Source organism: Pelophylax lessonae (assembly GCF_965119305.1).
Source record: "Pelophylax lessonae genome assembly, chromosome: 3".
NCBI classification, from domain to species: Eukaryota; Metazoa; Chordata; class Amphibia; order Anura; family Ranidae; genus Pelophylax; species Pelophylax lessonae.
The window spans coordinates 429773722-429793301 of record NC_138770.1 but is presented as its reverse complement, the minus strand read 5'-3'; the positions used below and the strand labels follow the sequence as shown (position 1 = coordinate 429793301).

Sequence of the window (19580 nt, the reverse complement as noted above, 5' to 3'; positions counted from 1 at the left end):
ATGCATTCCCTTGAAGTCAGGGTAGACCGGGAGATCACTGCCTTTGTTCGTTTCTAGATTTCCAGAACTTTTTTGCTAGGAAGAAAAACTCGACCTAGAATCGTATCGAATTGTACTCCGAGATACTCCAACACTTGTGTTGGGCACATTTGACTCTTCTGATAATTGATTAGCCAACCAAAATGAGTGAGCATTTTTACAGGTCAGGGCTACATGACTGAGAACGAGACTCCTTGAGGGCCAGAGTAGTAGAATGTCGTCGAGGTAATGGAATATCTGTACCCCTTCTACTCTCATTGAAACTGGAAATGCAAACCTTCTATGGCGAACCTGAGGAAGCAATGGTGGACCGCATCTATGGAAACGTGCAAGCAGGCATCTGCCAAGTCGATGGAAGCCATCCAATCGCCTTCTCTCACAACGGAAACTATCGTGTCCAAAGACTCCATCTTGAAAGGTGGTGCCTTCAAAAAATAAATTTAGACATTTCAGATCTAAGACTGGTCTGAAACCTCCCGATGCCTTCCCCACCAAAAATAAAGGGGAATAAACTCCCTGCCCCCATTCTTGCCTCGGAACCGGAAAAATTTGCCGCTAGCAACTCTTTCACGTATGTTAGCAAACATTTTCTCTTGACAGAAGTTGGAACTCTGGTTTCCAAAAAAAAAAGATGAAGGGGGTATTTTCCTGAATTCTAAACGATACCCGCTTTGAATGATGGGTAGAATCCTGTCGTCTTGAACTTTGTCCGCTTAGGCGCCCCCAAAATGAGCCAGTCCTGCTCCTACTCGAGGGGACTGGGCGGAGAAACCTTCAGAATGCTTGGTCTGAAGCTTTGGCTGGTTGGTTAGGTTTAGGTTTGGGACCCTTTAGGAAGGACAAGCCAACTCCCTTCCATTGCCGAAAGAATGGTCTACCTCTGCGATCCATTGGAACCTTAAAGGAGAATCTTCTAACGGAAGTGTGACATGATGAGCCAATCTTTTCAATGAAGCATCCGCTCTAGGTGCTGTGTCCCATAATTCCACACCCTTGGTGCTGAAGGGATATAACATTGAGACCCTATTGTGGACATTCAGTTTCTTGTCCGGCCTCTCCCACTCATCTTCCGCAATTTCTTGAATCTCGAAAATGAGAGGGAAGGAAGGAATTTATTTCTTCAAATCTGGATAATACCTGCACTGCTTCTTGGGAGGGGAGACCTCTTCCTGCCACTTCATAGTGTCTTTGACTGCTTGTACTTAACAGGAAACTAGCGAAAAGTCGAAAGCATGAGATTCCGGTTCTGTCGCAGAATCTTAAGTGTAAGATTTCATCTCTTCATCTGAGATGCCACACACTGCCGTCTCCCGATCCAAATCTTCCGAAACAGATAACAGAGCGGAGCGAGCTGATCTTCTGGATACACTCTTGATCCCCTCCTTGACTGCAGCTTTAGTGTAGGACTTCACCTGACGCGTATCTGCAGCATTATCCCGAGCCACCTCCTTTAAACAAGAGGCGAACACTAATTTCCCCAGCAAGGCCTGAGCTGGACAAGTCCAACAGGCTTTCTTGTCTGTCTGAGCTGGTGAAGAGGCTCTGGAAGAGGATCTTCTCCTATGTTTGCTGCCAGATTTGCGCTTCTTGGAAGCCTTACAGTGGGGTATCCTCCCCTCTGAACGAGAGGTTATCTTGTAGTTCACAGCTTCGAGAGCTGAAATGCCTGGCCCCTTTTTTGACCTTCTCAGCCTGGGAAGCTGATTTTGAACCACATTGCGGACGTTTATCCCACACTCGGCTCTTCTTCCTAAAAAAAAAACACACAGACCTTTCCATCTGAGTCTTCAGCTAAAGATAGGCGCAGAGCAAAAAGGAAACCTGCAACCAGAAGTAAGCACTGCACTTAAAAAATAAACAAAGTAAGGCACAAAACTCACATACAGACCCACTAACATACTGGCAGCTATTGTAGCAGACTTACCAGGACAGAGCAGCGTAGAGGCAGGCTGGAGCTCCCACTTACAAGCAGCCAGCGGGGAGAGGACAAGGATTAGACTGGAGCAGCGCTGACAGAGAAACCTCCACAACTTTAAAATACCTGCGATCCCGAATCAGAGCCGAGAGGCACGGAGGTTGCTAGGCAATCCGATGAGGCAGTGACCTAGCTCCACCCAGCCCAATCCAAAGCAGGCACGTCACCCGCCCGGCTGGGAGCCGAGAGACAGAGCACACATGAGAGGCGGTCATGATGAATTACTACAGGAGCCAGCTAAGGAAATCCAGGCGATAAGGCAAGCACAGCTGGGAAAAATAAAAACAGCATTTTAGTCTGTCAATTATCCCTAAACTTTGCTAGCACCAGGCAGTTTATACTGCTACAACATGCCCCTGCAATAGGGAAACCCACCACAGAAGGAGATTTACAGCCCAAATGGGGGGTCTCCTAACTTGGGAGAGGCTGAACCCAAGTAGGCAATGAAAGGTTTAAAAAATACAAAAAAAATATATCTTTTCTTTTTTTTTTCTTTAAAAAAGACGTCCCGAGCGAGAGCGAAAAAAGAATGCCGGCTTAAGCAGACAGTCACTATTTATGGCCTAAAAGAAAGGAGTGTCCTGGAGGGGTCAGAGGGGGCGGAGCAGATCCATGGTAGGCTGACATGGGTAGGTCCAGGAAATATATATATATACTGTATATATACACAGTGTTAGGAAGCACAATTGGCGTTCGCCCATGCGCGACGTGCGTGACCCTACGCACGATATGCGTTAGCGCGAATGCATAGCACATTGGCCTGGGCATTTTGGCACCAAGAAGTGCCTATTTAAAGGCAGCTGGGGCACTTGCACTTTGCTGTCTTGTCTACAGCTCCTCCGGTGTTCCTAAACCTGCGTCCTGTTATCTGCTTGATAACCGTTTGACCTTTGGCTTGTTCCTGACCTCGTTGACCTGCTGCCCGCCCTGACCCCGGTTTGTTTGACCATTCTCTTGGATCTCCCTTTTCTGTTTATCTGCCTTGGATCTTGACCGTTTTCCCCTTCGTGGGGTGACCCTGAGGACCGTGACCTGGTATTCACGCGCAGTGAAGTCCATCCTCACCACTAGAGACTCTGGCAAAAACTGGTGGATACTTAGATTCCACACCTCAGGTTAGCCTGTGCCACTTACCTGGGGGTTCCCGTCTAAGCTCCACCCTCTGGCAAACGTTGGGCCTTCCTCTGCTGTCAGGCTACCATCTGCATCCCTAACAGTACAAGACAGCCATGACGGAGCCTGCAAGAGAGGCCTCACCCTAAGAGGAGATCTGCCAACACCTTGCAGCCCTGTCTCAAGCTGTAAAGTCGCTTCAAGACAGCTACACACAGCTAGAAGTGCGGCTGCGCTCCGCAACTCTTTTGGGGGATCTCCCTGTGTGACCTGCTTCCTCTTCTGCCGCAGCCCCCACAGGACTTGCCTCTGGTCCAACCGTAGTGATGTTGCCACCAGAACCTCGGGTCCCTGCCCCTGAAAAATATTCTGGGGATCGCGGTAAATTCTGTGCGTTTCGCAATGCCTGCCAGCTGTATTTCACCCTGCAATCTCTGACTATTTCTCTGGAGGCCACCAAGGTGGGGTTTGTTATTTCCTTGCTCCTAGGCGAACCTCAGTCCTGGGCTCATCGACTCCTTGAAGAGGGCAGCCCCCACTTAAATTCCTTATGGTCATTTTTTGAGGCCATGGCTCAGCTCTATGATGACACGCAGCGATCCTCCACTGCAGAAGCTGCGCTTCATGTTGTTCAGCAGGGTCGCAAGCCCATAGAGGACTTTGTCACTGACTTCCGCCGCCTAAGTTCCGATACATCCTGGAATGAAGCAGCACTCCAGTATCAATTCTGTCTTGGCTTGTCTGAAGGACGAATTGGCACGGGTAGGTGTCCCCGAAGCCCTAGTAGATTTGATTTCCCTGGCCATTCAAATTGACCGTCGACTTCTGGAGCGCCGGGCAGAACGATCTCCGCAGCAGTTCCGGCCGGCCTGGATGCTACCACGGGTAGCTCCTCCTCCTGCCCACTTCTTTACCGCTGGGTCAGTTCCTACCAATCTCGCTCCTGCTGGAGCTGCCTCAGATGTGCCTGAACCCATGCAACTTGGAATCATATGGCCTGCTTTGTCTCCGGAGGAAAGGCGCCGTGGCCAGCTGGGTAATCTTTGCCTGTATTGCGGAGAAGCTGGCCATAATGTGTGCTCCTGCCCAGCGAAATACCGTAAGTTTCTGCCTGTCTCCCCATTCCCCATCCAGTTGTGTGGCATCTGTCACCAGTTCTTCCCACTTAGCCTTTCCTATGTCATTGCAGGTTCTGGAAGGACCCGTCCCAGTTACAGCGATCATTGACTCAGGGGCCTGTCATTGTTTTATTGATCGCTCATTCGCTCTACAACATGGAATACCTCTCTGGTTCAAAACCCAGGACCTCACCATCTTCCTGGCCGATGGCTCCCACATCAAATCTGGGCCCGTGACCCAAGAAACCCTTCCCCTTCCTATGGCCTCCTCCTCCGGCCATAAGGAATTGATCAGTCTGGACATCATTGCATCCCCCTTATTTCCCATTATCCTGGGACTAATGTGGTTGCAGGCACACAACCCGCAAGTCGACTGGATCACAGGAGCTATCCTGTTCCCATCACCTTACTGCAACAACTCCTGTCTACCTGCTCCTCCTAAATTCCCCAAGACTCTGCTCTGTCTTGAATCCGAACCCGATGTACGTTCCGTTGTGCCCCAGGCATATCATGACTTCCTGGATGTTTTCAGTAAGCGGGGAGCTGAGACCTTACCCCCTCATCGTCCATATGACTGCCCCATCGACTTGCTCCCAGGAGCAGAGATCCCGTTCGGGACATACTTTTCACTAAGCCAACATTTCTGTATTAATTGGTTTTATGTAATATTCTAATTTTCTGAGATACTGAATTTTGGATTTTCAGTAGCTGTAAGCCATAATCATCAAAATTAAAAGAAAGAAATTCTTGAAAGATATCACTCTGTGTGTAACACATCTATATAAAATATATGAGTTTCAATTTTTAAATTGAATTACTGAACTAAATTAACTTATTGATGATCTAATTTTATGAGATGCACCTTTATACAGTATATAACATTTTATATACGGTACATTTTATATATACCCCAATGTTAGCTATGCTATGCAATGCACTGCATTTAGGCAGCGATGTGCTGAAACCTCTACTAATTTATCAATACTAAAAACATTATAGACATAGCCTTAAGAGCATAGACACACTGGTATTAATTAATTAATTAACAGTTATTTATACCGCAAACATTGTGGTTATATAGTCCCTAGCTATCTATACTATTCCTGACATGTCCATTAAATTTAGTAGGAGGTAGGAGGTTTGGAAAAAGCCATGTATTAGGGTCAACATCCCCTGAACTGCTTATTTTGTTTTGACTGAGCACCAATGGGTTGAATCACCTGCTGTTTTTTTTTTTTTTTTAATTTCTTGATGATTGAAGCTGATCCTTCATGTTATTCATTTTATATTTTGAAGAAGCCATTGGTGGATTGTGACACCATCATTTGGTATTGTAATTCCAGAGCTAGGAATTCTACTGTCATCTCTGAGAGATTCAGGAAAGTAGTATGCAATTCCACTTGCAATCAAACATGTAAGGTTAAAAAAGTTTTAAATGGTGTTGACCTTTTAATTTGTCCAGACTGTAGGCAGAGTTACTAAGGACAGGCATATTTTCAGGATAACTGTTCATGCCATAAGTTAGATATTGCAAATGAAATGAAAACTACTTTTAGAATGTATATTTTAATTCTTAAAAGTTGAAATAATAAGAGCAGCAAGGTCTGTCAATAAAACAATGCTAGAAACAGAATATAGCTGTGCTACATATTCATTTTACAAGTTTAGCTAGTGTTAACTTGTGCAGCCAGGTTTTCAAGGATTCTCACTCTGCTACTGATCAGAACTGTTTGCTCTTGTCAAAGGTTTCTGATAATTACTCTTTAATTTCTACAATACAAAACTTTACTTTGTAAAATTGTTATTAGAGTGCATCCATTTATGTCACGGTGTAGTCTGTAAACCTTTTTTTATTTAACTTTCTCTGCGTTTCTTATCTACTTCTATGTTCAAAGTCACTGGCTTTGTGAAACTGTTATGCGTAGTCATTTTCAATCATAATTGGAAACAGAGGACAAAAAGCGTAAAAGAGGTTGCGCTGCTAAAGGAACACATTGAACCCATGTCAAGTCTTGTGTCAGTCTTAATCATAATAAAAAACAATATGAAAAAAAAAAACAGATCGGGTGGAGCTTGAAAAGAAACCCAGTGAACCTAAGTCAAATCTTCTCTCAGTCTCATGCATATTTCAAAGAAAAAACTAAAGTAAAGAGGGGGTGTAGAAAACCCAGTGAACCTAGATAAGAAGTGGAAAACCAAGTACAAGAGGTGAAGCATGTGAAGATGCTACAAGAATTTATGATAAGACCGTCTGAACAGTTGTCCTATAGTGTCTTGTTTTTTTGTGAGTGAAATGTCAATAGTTGTAATGTGTCGATAGTTTACATAGGATTGCTAGGCCTTATTTTTTTGTGCAGCAAATTCAGATAAGGACTAATAGTTAAATCACACACAGATATAGGAAGTACAGAGAGGATAAAACCATTTATCAACCCAAGATATTTAACATCATATAAAGCCTTTACATATAGGACATACATGATGGTCTGCCAGGTTCTTTTTTGTCCTTTTTCAATCCTAGGCCAAGTCCTAATCCAAGTGACATAACCACCAATGCAACAAGAAGAACCTGTAAGAGAAAACAGTATAAAATGTATGAAAATAACTTTATAACATTGAATTCATGCAAAACGTTCAAGAATCTAATATAAAATTATTGTACAGTATACTTCCAAGAATTGTGACTGACGCCAACAGACTTCAGGTTCTAAAAATAAAACCATAGATGTTTAGACTAGTTTTAGAGATGTGTCAGTTTTAGACAAAGTTCAGAGCTTGAGATGCCCCCAAATCTCCTAATCACAGTAGTAATGAATTGCAACAAATCCGAAAAATATTATAATGAAAACAACTAATTCACTTGTTTCATTCAGATGACAGGATGCAATAGTTTGGGCCTTTTGGTAATGTTTGAACCATCTGAAACAGCGTAACGACATCACGAATAATCCAAATGTATTCAGATATATTTGTTTTATTCTAGTGAGCTTAGCAGGAATTATATAAAATATACTACATAATACATTTAAATGGAAACATATTGCAATAAAAACAGCGCATGGCTTGGATGAATCGAGCTGAGGCAGTTTTTATCTGTTAACCCCTTGGACGGGGCTAGATTTGCGTCGGCTGGGCTATCTCTTCTTACTTCTACAGCGTGCTTTGTGTCTGGATGAACCTTTCCCCAGCCTGCACCCTCACTAGTCAGCAGCATCCAAATTATCAGACATTTTTAGTCTGAGAAAGGGCCACTAAGCATTTATTGTGGATTCAATTGCAATGAATAGTTACAGTAAGGGTTAAATGTGAATGAAGATGATTCCTTTTTTATTATGTTTGGGCTGGATGGAGGTGGATCCATCAGAATCTCCAAATCATACCATAGCAAATTAATCGAAATCTTACAAAATACCTTCCGAAAATACGTATCGATTTGAACATATTGAAGGAACCTGAATATATAAAACAAATCCTGAAAATGAACCATTCTAACATAAAGAATATGACTAAATGAAATTATTAACCTAATTAATGAATCCAAAGTGAAACAAAATTTTCCATCGTGCTTATCTTTAGTCAGTTTTCCATCACACACATTTGCCTCGTTTCCATTGAGCGGAACGGTTCGGGTCGGTACAGTTTGGAAAGGTTAGAATGGTCAGGTCTATTCAGGTGAGCGTTTCCACTGCAAGTCGGGCCACCAGGGACCATGCAGGGCTTACACTAAATGAGGTGTATGTTTTGCTCTTTCATTTGACGTGAGCATTGAAGTTTTTCTGTCCGCTAATCAGTGGAATCTATCGTGTGACGCCAGTAGCTCCGCCCTAACCGTACCGTACCATTTCCTATGGCCCTACATCTGAAGCAGGACCAGGAATGGTGCGGTTTGGTTCGGTTGTATGGGCCACTTTCATAATGGAAACACTCAAATGAGCGTACCGTACTGAACCGACCCGAACCGATCCGCTCAGTGGAAACGAGGCAATTGTGTCTTTGTGGTCTATAACAGCATAAACCCAAGAAGAAACTACTACTATAGTTTGCCACTTCTTAGATGTGATAGTTGTTTGTTTCCTATCTCAGGTTAATTTTTTGCAAGTAAAGAAAAAACAGTGTCCAGTGTCTTTCTAACTTTCCATGCACTAAACTGAAATTTCAAACAATCCATCAATTTTCTGTGGACTACAGAACACCTCTATGTAATTGAGACAGGGAGATGTTCTATAGACCTGTATTAGGCTAACAACACTGTCCTATAGATACAGTAGAGTTAGTTAATGTACCCTGTAATCAACTCATAGACTGTTTTTTTTCTGAGCTCACAGTAACAGACTACACTGGAAGTATGTTCATCCCTCCATAGCTTACAGGTGTTCAGAACTGTAATAACATTTCTGAACTAAATACAGTGCAACCGTGTAGCATGCGTGGTTCACATGCCAGGTTGTTAAATGGACTGCATTCAATGAAACTAAGAGTTGTTTATGTACTTAGTATATATATATAAAAACTTAAGTATCTGAATTGCATCCTATTGTTTTAAAGCTTTTAAGAAAACAAGGGCTAAATAGATAGTACTTACACTGGAGCTGTTTATCATTGTCTTGTCTACTTTTAGAATGCCTGTAAAATGTTTCCTGTGATTCTAAAGAAATGATCACCTGCTGTGATGTAACATGCAAAGTGTTGTTTGAGAAGGTGTTTTCTGGAGGAAGGATCAGAGAAAGCATTGCCAATAACAAATTTAATCTCACTGCAGAATAGTCAAAACCTTGTTTTGACAGTTATTTAAACAGTAATGTGATTCAATGTATCAAAAAAAAAAAATGTATGTGTGCATGTAAAGGTATTAAAAAAATCTGCAGAATTAACTGAAAAAATACAAATTTTCCCTATTTCTGATTAACTGACTTCACTGGCTGCACCAGGAAAGAAATCCAGTCCACGTTGGTATGACATGAGTCTGCAAAATATATTTCCCTCTCATTTTCCGATTGTTTTCTATTCAAATCAGGGAGAAGTAGCATAAAATATGTTTTTAGGCAGAGGATTAGCCTGAAGGGCATTTGCCCCCGGGAAAAGTTCTAATCTTTTTTTGGGCTGGTGGTCCTGAGTGTAAGTACTTTAATATTTAGACATTGATCGGGGGGGGGGGGGGCATAAAATAGGGCAGCTGCGGCTCATTACAAAGCCACCTTCCCCCATTCGGATCTATGATCACTACTAGGGATGATCTTGGGTTCAATTTAAACCTACTGTATGTTTGGCCAAATCCAGAAGGAAGCTGTCAATGCTGGCCCATTCAGCTGTACACTTTCCAGCTTGCTTCCTTACTTCCTTGGATTCGGAGTGAACTCAAATGCATTTTTACTACTCCTGCCAGCATTAACTTCCTTTGCAGGTTTGATGAAATGCCAATAGTTACAAAGCTGATGTTGGAAGATGTAAATTATGAAAGGGCCATTTGGCTAAATTTGCCCTCCAGGCCAAAGGCTCTTAGTCCTCCTCTGGATGCAGGAAAGTTCTGGTTACATGAATAATAATGCCTGGATGCTTGCCAGAGTAGGTAGAGCATGTCCATTTAGTTTTGCACCCCTGTTTCCACACTTACTAGCAGGTTTGAGTCTGCTTAATGTGATTGTCATGTGAAAAGTATGGGTGCTTCTATTGCTGACATTGATAATACTTAATTACTTAATACTTTGAAAGTATTAAGCCTTGTACACACTACTAGTTTATTTTTCTCGTTCAACCCACTGACTGACAGCTAAGGTCGGAGCCGCTGTACTAACAATCCAATGTTAGTGCAGCAATTTCCCTTGCTGAGCTTTTGCGTTCTGACAGGGAGACAGCTTCCCCCCGCCAAAACACTTCAGTCAGTGCTCTCAGCCATCGGGCCGAATGCCGGCCGACATTTGGCCTGTGTGTACTAGGCTTAAATACCCAGACCATGACCATCATGCTGATGCTTTGAGTTCAATTCTGTCTGAGTCTAAACGATCTGCTGGTTGAACTAGATAGACTTGGCTAAATTTGCCCTCCAGGCCAAAGGATCCTAGTTCTCCTCTGGATGCCGGAATGTTCTGGTTACAGGGATTATACTGCCTGAATGCTTTCCAGAGTAAGTAGAGCGTGCCCTTTAGTTTTGTACCCCTGTGGCCATGATACCACATTACCACACTTACTAGCAGGTTTAGGTCTGCTTAAAATGACGTTCATGAGAAAATTATGGGTGCTTCTGTTGCTGACATCTTTCATTTGAGAATGTTAAGCCTCGTACACACTACTAGTTTTTTTTTCGTTCAACCCAGTGGGTTGACAGGGGGTCGGCCCCCCGCCAGAACACTCCAGTCAGCACTCTCAGCCATTGGGAGCCGGTCAGCAGACCTTTTTTGGTCATGAGCCTTTGACAGAAGCCGGCTTCTATCAGACCGACTGCCGAACACACAGGCCGAATGTCGGCTGTTTTCTTTTGAACCGGCAAATGCCAGCTGACATTTAGCCCATGTGTACTGGGTTCAGGTTCCCTGACTGTGACCATCATGGTGATGCTTTGGATTTAATGCTGTCTGAGCCTAAACGATCTATTGGTTGAACAAGACAGACTTGTGGCCTTTTTCACCTAGACTGATTATGTATTATGTAACCAAGAAAAAGTATAAAGATAAGGAGTTGTGACATTTTGCTGACATTTCTTTATAGCATGATTGCTCCAGGTCAGTGACTTAAAGGTACAGAAGACAAACACAGGAAGGCATTTTTCTGGTTTGACAAAATGCATTGGGCTGGACAAGTTGCTGTGAATCAAATCATAACATGTATTATTAGGCCCCTTTCACATGGGCAGTGCTGCTGACTCAAGATCCTTGGTGGACAGCTTTGTCTGCAGCGGCTGGCTTGGGGTTAATAGGAAATATGTACCCTCCCACATGCATGTTTGAAGAGAGATTTCACACTGAAATCCCTCTTCACCACATCATAACCGTATCCATTGTACACATTTGCGGCATGGCCCTGTTTATTATCAAAGGTGCATTGATAGATAGTATTGCCTGCAGAACAGAACATGCTCTGCTTCTTTTGCTGCACAGTGACACAAAGTTGATTTAAAAATGGATTGAGCTGTGACTGAACAGTGACTGCATCCTATCACCAGCCGTTGGTGCTGTGGCTGTCTGAATACTATAACTGGCAGGGCAGATTTCTCTATCCACTCTGTTTAGTATAAATGGGGTAAAGTTAAACAAGAGAAATCTGGATGTGTATGGCTACCCCAAGTAAGAAGAGACTCTATAATGGAGCCTCAGATAGCAATTGAAACTGTACTGAACTTTATTATTACACAGGATTATTATAGCACCAACAATTTGTGCAGCACTTTACAATATAAAGGGAGACAATACAGTTACAATACAATAGGAAAAAGGGGATTAACAGGGTCCTGCTCATAAGAGCTTACAATCTAACAGGGTGGGGCAAGTGATACAAAAGGTTATAAGTGTTGGGGATGAGCTGGTGTGAGTGATAAAAGTTCAGTTAGTTGGAGGTGTGATAGGCTTCCCTGAAGAGATGAGTTTTCAGGGGTTGCCTAAATGCAGCCAGAGTAGGAGATAGCCAGACAGACTGAGGTAGAGAGCCCCAGAGGATGGGAGAGGCTCTGGAGAAGTTCTGGAGACAAGCAAGGGAGGAGGAAACAAGAGAGCTAGAGAGCAGGAGGTCTTGGGAGGAGTGGAGATGACGGCTTGGGTGATACTTGGAGACAAGTTTGGTGATGTAATTGGGGCAGAGTTGTAAATGGCTTTGTAAGATGTTGTTAGTATTTTAAATATAATTTGCTGAGCAATCGGAAGCTAGTGGAGGGATTAGCAGAGAGGGGTGGCAGAGTGTTTAGTAAGCTAGATGACTGTACATACTAAACACTTTTATTTGTAAAAATTTGGTGTATCCCTCAAAAATATTAAGTAATATAGAAGTGCCAGAGCTACTGCATTGTCATATATGGTATCTGTTATCTAAATTAAACTACAATGTATAAGGAGATACAAGATAAATTGCACACCAGGATCTAATTGGAAGTTGTAAACAGAAGTCATTGAGCCAACCTAGTGGTCAGCTCTGCTTCAAATAACCTTTTTCCCCTAGCAGCACTAGTTATCCTAAACCTATAAATGTCACTACCAGCCAGAACAAGTCCAACTAATCAGCTACCATTTTTACATCAAAACTGGGTAATTGCACCACAAACATCTAAGACTGTAACACATTTTAGTATTAACATTTTTAACAAAAGTTGTACTCAAAGATTAATTAAGGCACAATGGGCCATCACCAAAGTAGGAGCTTTGCCCACCCATTCAATTAACCTTACTAAGGATTCCAAGAAACTCAGAGAAGGTGCCTCATTTGTATTATGTACTGGCAAAGCCTACCTTATCAGACACCCACTGCCTACAAGTGCATCCTTCTCTGTGATTACCAGGCAGGTGCACAGTTTTAACATATTACGCTATGGAGCAGGAGCATGATGGTTGTAAATGGGCTCTTTACCATCTATCAAGCTTCACACTCCTGTCTTAGTTGTCTTGTGGATTATCCAGTAGATCCAGCTCTGATTGTTGTGCTGTTGACTGGTGTCCTGGCTTGATCCACCTGATTACTCCTATCTCCAATGATACATACCATACTTAAGGCCGGCCTTACACGTAGCATATTTCTTTCCTACAACCACGGGTTACAGGAACAAAATTAGCTTGATTCCCCTATTAACACCATGCTGACGCAGGAATCTCTCCTGCCGGTTCATTTTCTTCTCCCAGTAGGGGTGGGGGGTTGCTGTCCCCGCCGGGAGAAGACAGTGACTATAGCAGGCACTAGTGATAATCACAAGAGAATCCGGCAGGCTGGTTGTTCCCAAGTTGATTGGACGATCAACTTGTTACATTTAGCCTGCCCACTAACAGTTCAAATTTTGTCTGGTTCCTGAGGAAGCGGCCGAGATTTGAACCATGTATCACCAGCCTAATACTTAAACATCTGATCTCCTAAAAGCTCCTTTTGCTCGATAACTAAGATGGTTGGCCTTACTGATACATAGGAAGTGTGAAGGCCTTACTGGTCCATAGGAATTGTGAAAGAGGTGGACCAGCGTCTGACACTTTTTGGATTTTTTTTTCAAGCTAGCAATTGCTATAGACCTAGGGGAACCCTGAGGGCCCTTGTAACATCATATTCTGCAACTGTTAGGGGCTTCTATTGTTGAGACCTCTTTAAAACATTTCTGGAACTGACAGGTTTATTGTTCTCATGCTTGATAGCTTTATCTGAGCTGTTCAAATAATAGGCAACTGTCAGATGTTACCAAAACAATAGTAGAAAGGATGCCATTTGCCAAACCACTTCACATATAGTACAATCCGACAACGACCAGGCAAGAGAGCAAGACCACTTACAGCTTAGTGTGACAATTAGCAATGATTTTTAAATTCCTGCTGAGTATATGGTGTGAAAGCAAAACATTTCAGGGCACGCACATTCCCTTTGCTCCCTTGAAATGTTATGGCTTTAATTCCTTCACTCTGTGCAGATTAATTAGTCATTAGCATATGTTCTCTTTTGGTTGCTTTTCAACTAAAGACCTGTTACAAAAGGAAATTCAGGTAATTGCACGCAAGAAATCTCTCCCACAAACTATTCTTTAAAATCTTAACACCATTTAAAAATATTATCATAAATAATATCATTTAACAACAGAATTAAACATAGTATATTAATAAAGAGATGAAACACCATACGCTACACATATTTTTTGCAAGAACGTGATTAAAATATATATAAGATGTGAGATAGTGCGTTGGCATGACACACCTGAACACAAGGCTGTTATTAAAATTGTACAATAGGATGCACTTGGCACTTACCCCAGAGATTATTTTATATTTATTCACACGTTTCCTTTTAACGGGTTCCATCATGTTTAAGCTAAGAGTTGATTCCATCTTGTAAATGTGTAATTATTGCTGTTGCCCAGCAGTTCCAAACTCCAGTGAGCACTTGTACGTCTACTGGTTCAGTAAGCAGGGTCGTGTGGCTTTTAGCTACGCCTCTGCATACAATTCCATTTGTTTCCTCCTGTAAAGGAGACAGTCCTTATCTAATCATGGAACAATTGTATAGTGACATACTGGGAAGATTCCAGAAGAATATATACAGGTTCAAAGACTAAATACTTTGATCTGTATACAGTGCATGATTAGCAATAGTAAAAAGATTATCCTTTTTTTTCTATGAACTCAAGATAAAGAACAATCTTGGACAATAAAGATTAATCGTTTCACTATTCTGTTGTACTTCCCTTAGAAAAGCAGTGAAAAGCTGTGGGGTAAATACAAACTACATGTCATAGCATTGTGAAATCATGCACTTTACTCAGTACCCAGAAGTGCTTGACTGTCCAGGTTATTAACAATCTGGCAAACACTCAGTATTTGCACTTAAAGAGACCCTGTCAGGTCTCTGAAATACAATGGAAATGGCAGCTCCCTGTAAGAAAAGAGTTAGGCCAGCCATACACGGTTCAAATCTCAGCTGAGCTGAACCGGGTGACACGTGAACCGTTAATGGGCAGGCTGAATGTACCAAGTTAATTGTTCAATCAAATTTTGTACAACCAGCCTGTTAGAGTCTCTTATGATTATTGCTAGCAGCTACTGTAGCCACTAGCAATAATCACTGTCTTTTCTCTGCAGCGGGACAGCTCCCCCCCCCCCCCCTCCACTGGGATTAGACAATGGCTCGGCAGAAGGGATTCCCCTGTCCGCACTGTCTGTGTTGATAATTGCGCAAATTTCTTTCCTGCAACCTGTGGCTGCAGATAATACATTTCCACTGTGTATAGCCGCTAGCTTAAACCTAATTTACGGGAGGTGTGGCCTGGACGCTGAAGACGATGGCAGCATAATCTCCTCACTCCGATACTCTGAAGTCCTTATAACAGCACTTAAGGGAGACAACAGCACTCAACATGGGGAAACCGGAGCGTGACACCTCAGCAACACGACACAGGAATGCAGCTCAGTAGAAACATACCTGAGATCTTCAGATCTCAACCCCCAAGACGCTTCAGCTCCATTACAGGTCTCAGGTACATCCAGAGTTGCGAGCAGAAGCCCTGTGAGAACACCGCGCAGGTTATCACATTCACACCAGCTACTAAATCCCTCTGCCTAGATGATCTTAACGCTATCACTACAGACATAAAGAACACCCTTTCTGCAGCTATATCTGACCTCCATCGTGATATGCAGGCAATGACACCTAGGCTGCAGGAAATGGAGGAAACGACTGAGCGCCAAGACACCAAAATCTATGAGGTTCATCAGACCCTTGGAGCCCACTCATCACAATTAAAAGATCTCTACAGACACCTAGAAGATTTGGAAAATAGAGGTCGTAGGCATAACATCAGAATTAGAGGTCTGCCTGAATCAGTAAATCCTGCTCATCTCAATCAAGCAACACTTGCCATTTTCACTGACTTCCTGGGCAGACCCTTGGACACTCAGACTGAAATGGAATGCCTTTATCATGCCCTACAACCCAGAAGCAGAGATACAACCCTCCAAGAGATGTTATCTGATGCATTGTAAATTTTAAACTCAAGGAAGAAATCTTAAGAAAGGCCAGGACCAGAATAAGAATTCTTTAGCAAGGTACTGAGATTAAGCTCTACCAAGACCTTTCCCAGATTACTCTACACAAGTGTAAAGATCTCCGCCCAATCTTGGATGCTCTCAGAGAGAGAGAAATCCCACACAGATGGAAAACCCCTTTCTGTATTTCTTCAGGAACTGGTGGCCACTCAGTTCAGCTAAAATTCCCCCAGGACATCTATCCCTTCTGCAAAAGCCTGTGAATCCCCTCAATCGAGATTCCTGTCTGGCATCATTACCCACGCTTGGCACCACAACGCTTGGAAGAACCAATGAAGATCCCACACCACGGAAGCCTTTCGTCATCCAGAAGACGCCGATCCTCTCCTCACACCTCTCCACCACCAGCCAACTGACGATCCCCAGGGGGAGAAAGCATCCCGGCATCTCCAGTGTACAGAAAAGCCAGAAGAGACTGATCCCCAATCGGGCCGTCCATTGTTCACCTTTGTTTATCTATTTCCACTAGCATCAGAGTTCTACTTGTTTGATTTTCCAATTTTTTCCCAGTTGCAACCTGTTTTCAGGTCAGAACAACTTTACGTTAGCATGCATGTTAGCATGGTACAGGTAACCCCATGCATGAACTTTATACTAGTTGAATGGAGTACTAGTAAACAACATTACTTAACTATCTGTATTATTTTATGTGTTCTCTTTACATAGGAAATATGCTTTCTGTCCTCCCATGGCACAGCATTGTAGTTAGGTAGCATTCAAACTTAGGCCTTTTCTCTAAATATCACTGGCTGATTTATGCAATCATTTATGCTAGTCACAAAGCCTACCCTTAAAAAGGCTTGATTAATCTTACCCTTTACGTATGTATGTCTGTTACTACATTCTCGTGTAGTTACATGAAATTGTTTCATACGTAACGCATACTCTTTGTTTTACACTCTCTTTTAAGGTATTGCCTCTCCGAAGTCTATAAAGGTTGTAAGTATATTTATAAGTTGTCCTGAATGTACTTACTGTACTGAGTGTTATTAAGACTCATGTGGAGTGTTGGCCTAGGGTCATTGCTTGGTTCACAATATTCCCTTTATCCCCTACTTTCAACATCTACTGCATAACGGCTTTGACCGCCATAAATTTGCTTAGAATCTTATGTCCCCTTTCGGGATTCACTTATATCTAGATTTAATGTGAACCTTCTGTACAAGCTCCCCTACAGTTTATAGCTCCCCACTTGGTTATTTTTAACTACTCTTACCCCAAACTAAACAAGTTTTTTTGAAACATACTTAACTAATTTAACACTCCACTGTTTCTATGGATACTACTTACTTAATACACTTACCCTACCTCAATCTTGATACCGTTCGCTGCAGTGGGTTTCCATGTTTCCCCTATTTTCAAGGATTGACACACGCTCCTACCATAAAGCAAATCGAATGCCGAAGAGGATAGTATCAATGATTTGACCATACTTTAACTACTTGCTGTCCCCCCACCATCGAATGACGGCGGAGTGGTGTGGCTCTCGTTCTGGAAGGACGTCATATGACGGCGCCCTAGAACAGTAGCTCTCAGCGTGACTCCGATCTTGGTAAAGAGCCAATGATGTGGCTCTTTACCCATGTGATCAGCTGTGTCACATGTAAATGTGGAAGTGCCATTTATCAGCGCTCCTTGCCACTGTCAGAGTGTGTGGCGTGGAGAGCCGATCAGTGGCTCCTCCTCAAAGGGGAGTCCAGAACAAGTAATCCGGGCACTGATCATCAGTGCCCTGATTACAGTAAAGCAAAAACAGTGCACATCAGTGACACCAATCAATGCCCATCGGTGACACCAATCAGTGTCCATCAGTGACCCCAATAAGTGCCCACCAGTGACCTCAGTCATCGCCTGCTCATCTGTGCTGCCCATCAGTGCCGCCCATCAGTTTCCATCAGTGCTGCCCGTCAGTGTCTATCAGTGCCGCCCCTCAGTTCTCATCAGTGCCACCCATCAGTGCCACCCACCAGTGCCCATCAGTGCTGCCTATCAATGCCCATCAATGCCACCTATCAGTTCCTATCAGTGCCACCACCAATCAGTGTTCATCACTGCCACCTATCAGTGCCCATCAGTGCGGCATATTAGTGCCATCTAATCAGTGCCCTTCAGTGCCACCTCATCAGTGCCCATCAGTACAGCTATCAGTGCCCATCAGTGCCGCCTGTTCAGTGCACATCAGTGAAGGAGAAAAATTTCTTATTTACAAAATTAATTGAGAGAAACTAAGAAAAACTTTTTTTTTTCAAAATTTTCTGTCTTTTTTCTTTTTTTTTTTTTTTAGTAAAAAAAAAAAAAAAAAACCCCAGTGGTGATTAAATACCACCAAAAGAAAGCTCTATTTGTGTAAAAAATGAATTTGGGTTTAGCATTGCATGACCACGCAATTGTCATTCAAAGTGTGACAGCGCTGAAAGCTGAAAATTGGCCTAGGCAGGAAGGGGGTGAAAGTGCCCTGTATTGAAGTGGTTAAGAACACATTATCCATGGTTCCATGTTGTGCTGTTTTTTTGTCTTTTTTTTTTTTCCAAGTTTTATTAGTTGTCATACTTCCTCTTAAGGCCTGTACACACGTAGCGATTGTCGGCCGTAAATATCCGGCCAACGTCCGATCGGCCGATTGTCGGCTTGTTAGTATGATGCTTCCGACAACCGACTGCGACTTTTCGGCCGAACAGAATCTGGTGTGCTGGCGTTAAAATTTTTGTTGGCCAACACCAGAACGGCCGATTGTTCCTCAGTCAGTACAGAATTCGGCCGACAAACAGCAGATGAGCAAGACTGGGCATGCTCAGAGAAGAAAAAACACACGGAAAGTTAACCATCACATGACATCACTTCTGCAGTCGGCTGTTTTTGGCCGACAAAATTCGTGTGCAGTCTTTAGCACTTTTCAACCGACAGGACAGCACCAGACAAAAGACGGCCGATCGTTCGGCCGACAATCGCTACGTGTGTACGGGGCTTTAGTCTGATTGAGGGTTACCTTTTTAAGCTCTGACCCCCATTGAGACTCAGAGCACCATTTCTATCTATCTCTCTTAAGCCGTTTTTCAAAACTTATAGTTTACACCAGAACGCAACCAATAATCATATTTTGAAACGTACATTCAACCTCTATTCCTTTTATGATGCTCACATAAATGGTAATGGTTAGACAGGTCCCGATTCTATCAAGCAATATGGATAACAGGATTCAAGGTTTTTCCTACACTTTTTCTTTCTCTGGCAGTTTTGAACTTTTCTACAACAATTGTCTGGGTCCCTTTAACATGTACATCTAAGCCTCAAAAACATTCCATTTCCTTCCCAGAAGACAAGGAATCTATTACTTAAACGTTCTCCTCTCCAAACAGTTCGAACATAAGTTTTCTCTCCATCCCTCCTACTGCTAGGATGACTCCACTAGTCTTTTATAATCTATACAAACAATTTTTACACTTGCCAAATGCCAAAGACAGTATGTGTGGAGATTACCCTCACCTCCCCATGATAATTATAATTTTTATTATATAATACTCACAAACAACTGCTTGTAATCACGCTTGTAAAACATAAACCGCACAGCTGAGAGGATGCAGCGAGCAGCAGGGAAGGTTCGCCCCCCTATACGCATTACGTCTAAGC

At 42.8% G+C, this 19580-nt stretch overlaps 1 protein-coding gene across 3 annotated transcripts in view; it reads right to left on the bottom strand.

Annotated features, from left to right (window-relative positions):
- Positions 1–14531, bottom strand: part of ENPP3 (ectonucleotide pyrophosphatase/phosphodiesterase 3) — a 153399-nt gene extending 138868 nt beyond the window's left edge. Inside the window, exons 1-2 of one of the 3 annotated variants that reach the window (XM_082250117.1) lie at positions 14163–14531; positions 6724–6814 (exon numbers count right to left, since the gene is read on the bottom strand). In XM_082250117.1, coding sequence (XP_082106243.1) covers positions 6724–6814; positions 14163–14240 — 169 coding nt within the window. In that variant the 5' untranslated portion in view covers positions 14241–14531. Of the gene's footprint in view, positions 1–6723; positions 6815–8827; positions 8875–14162 lie in introns of those variants that run through there. The other 2 variants (XM_082250116.1, XM_082250118.1) reach the window with 2 other exon arrangements.
- Between the last annotated feature and the right edge of the window lie 5049 nt (positions 14532–19580).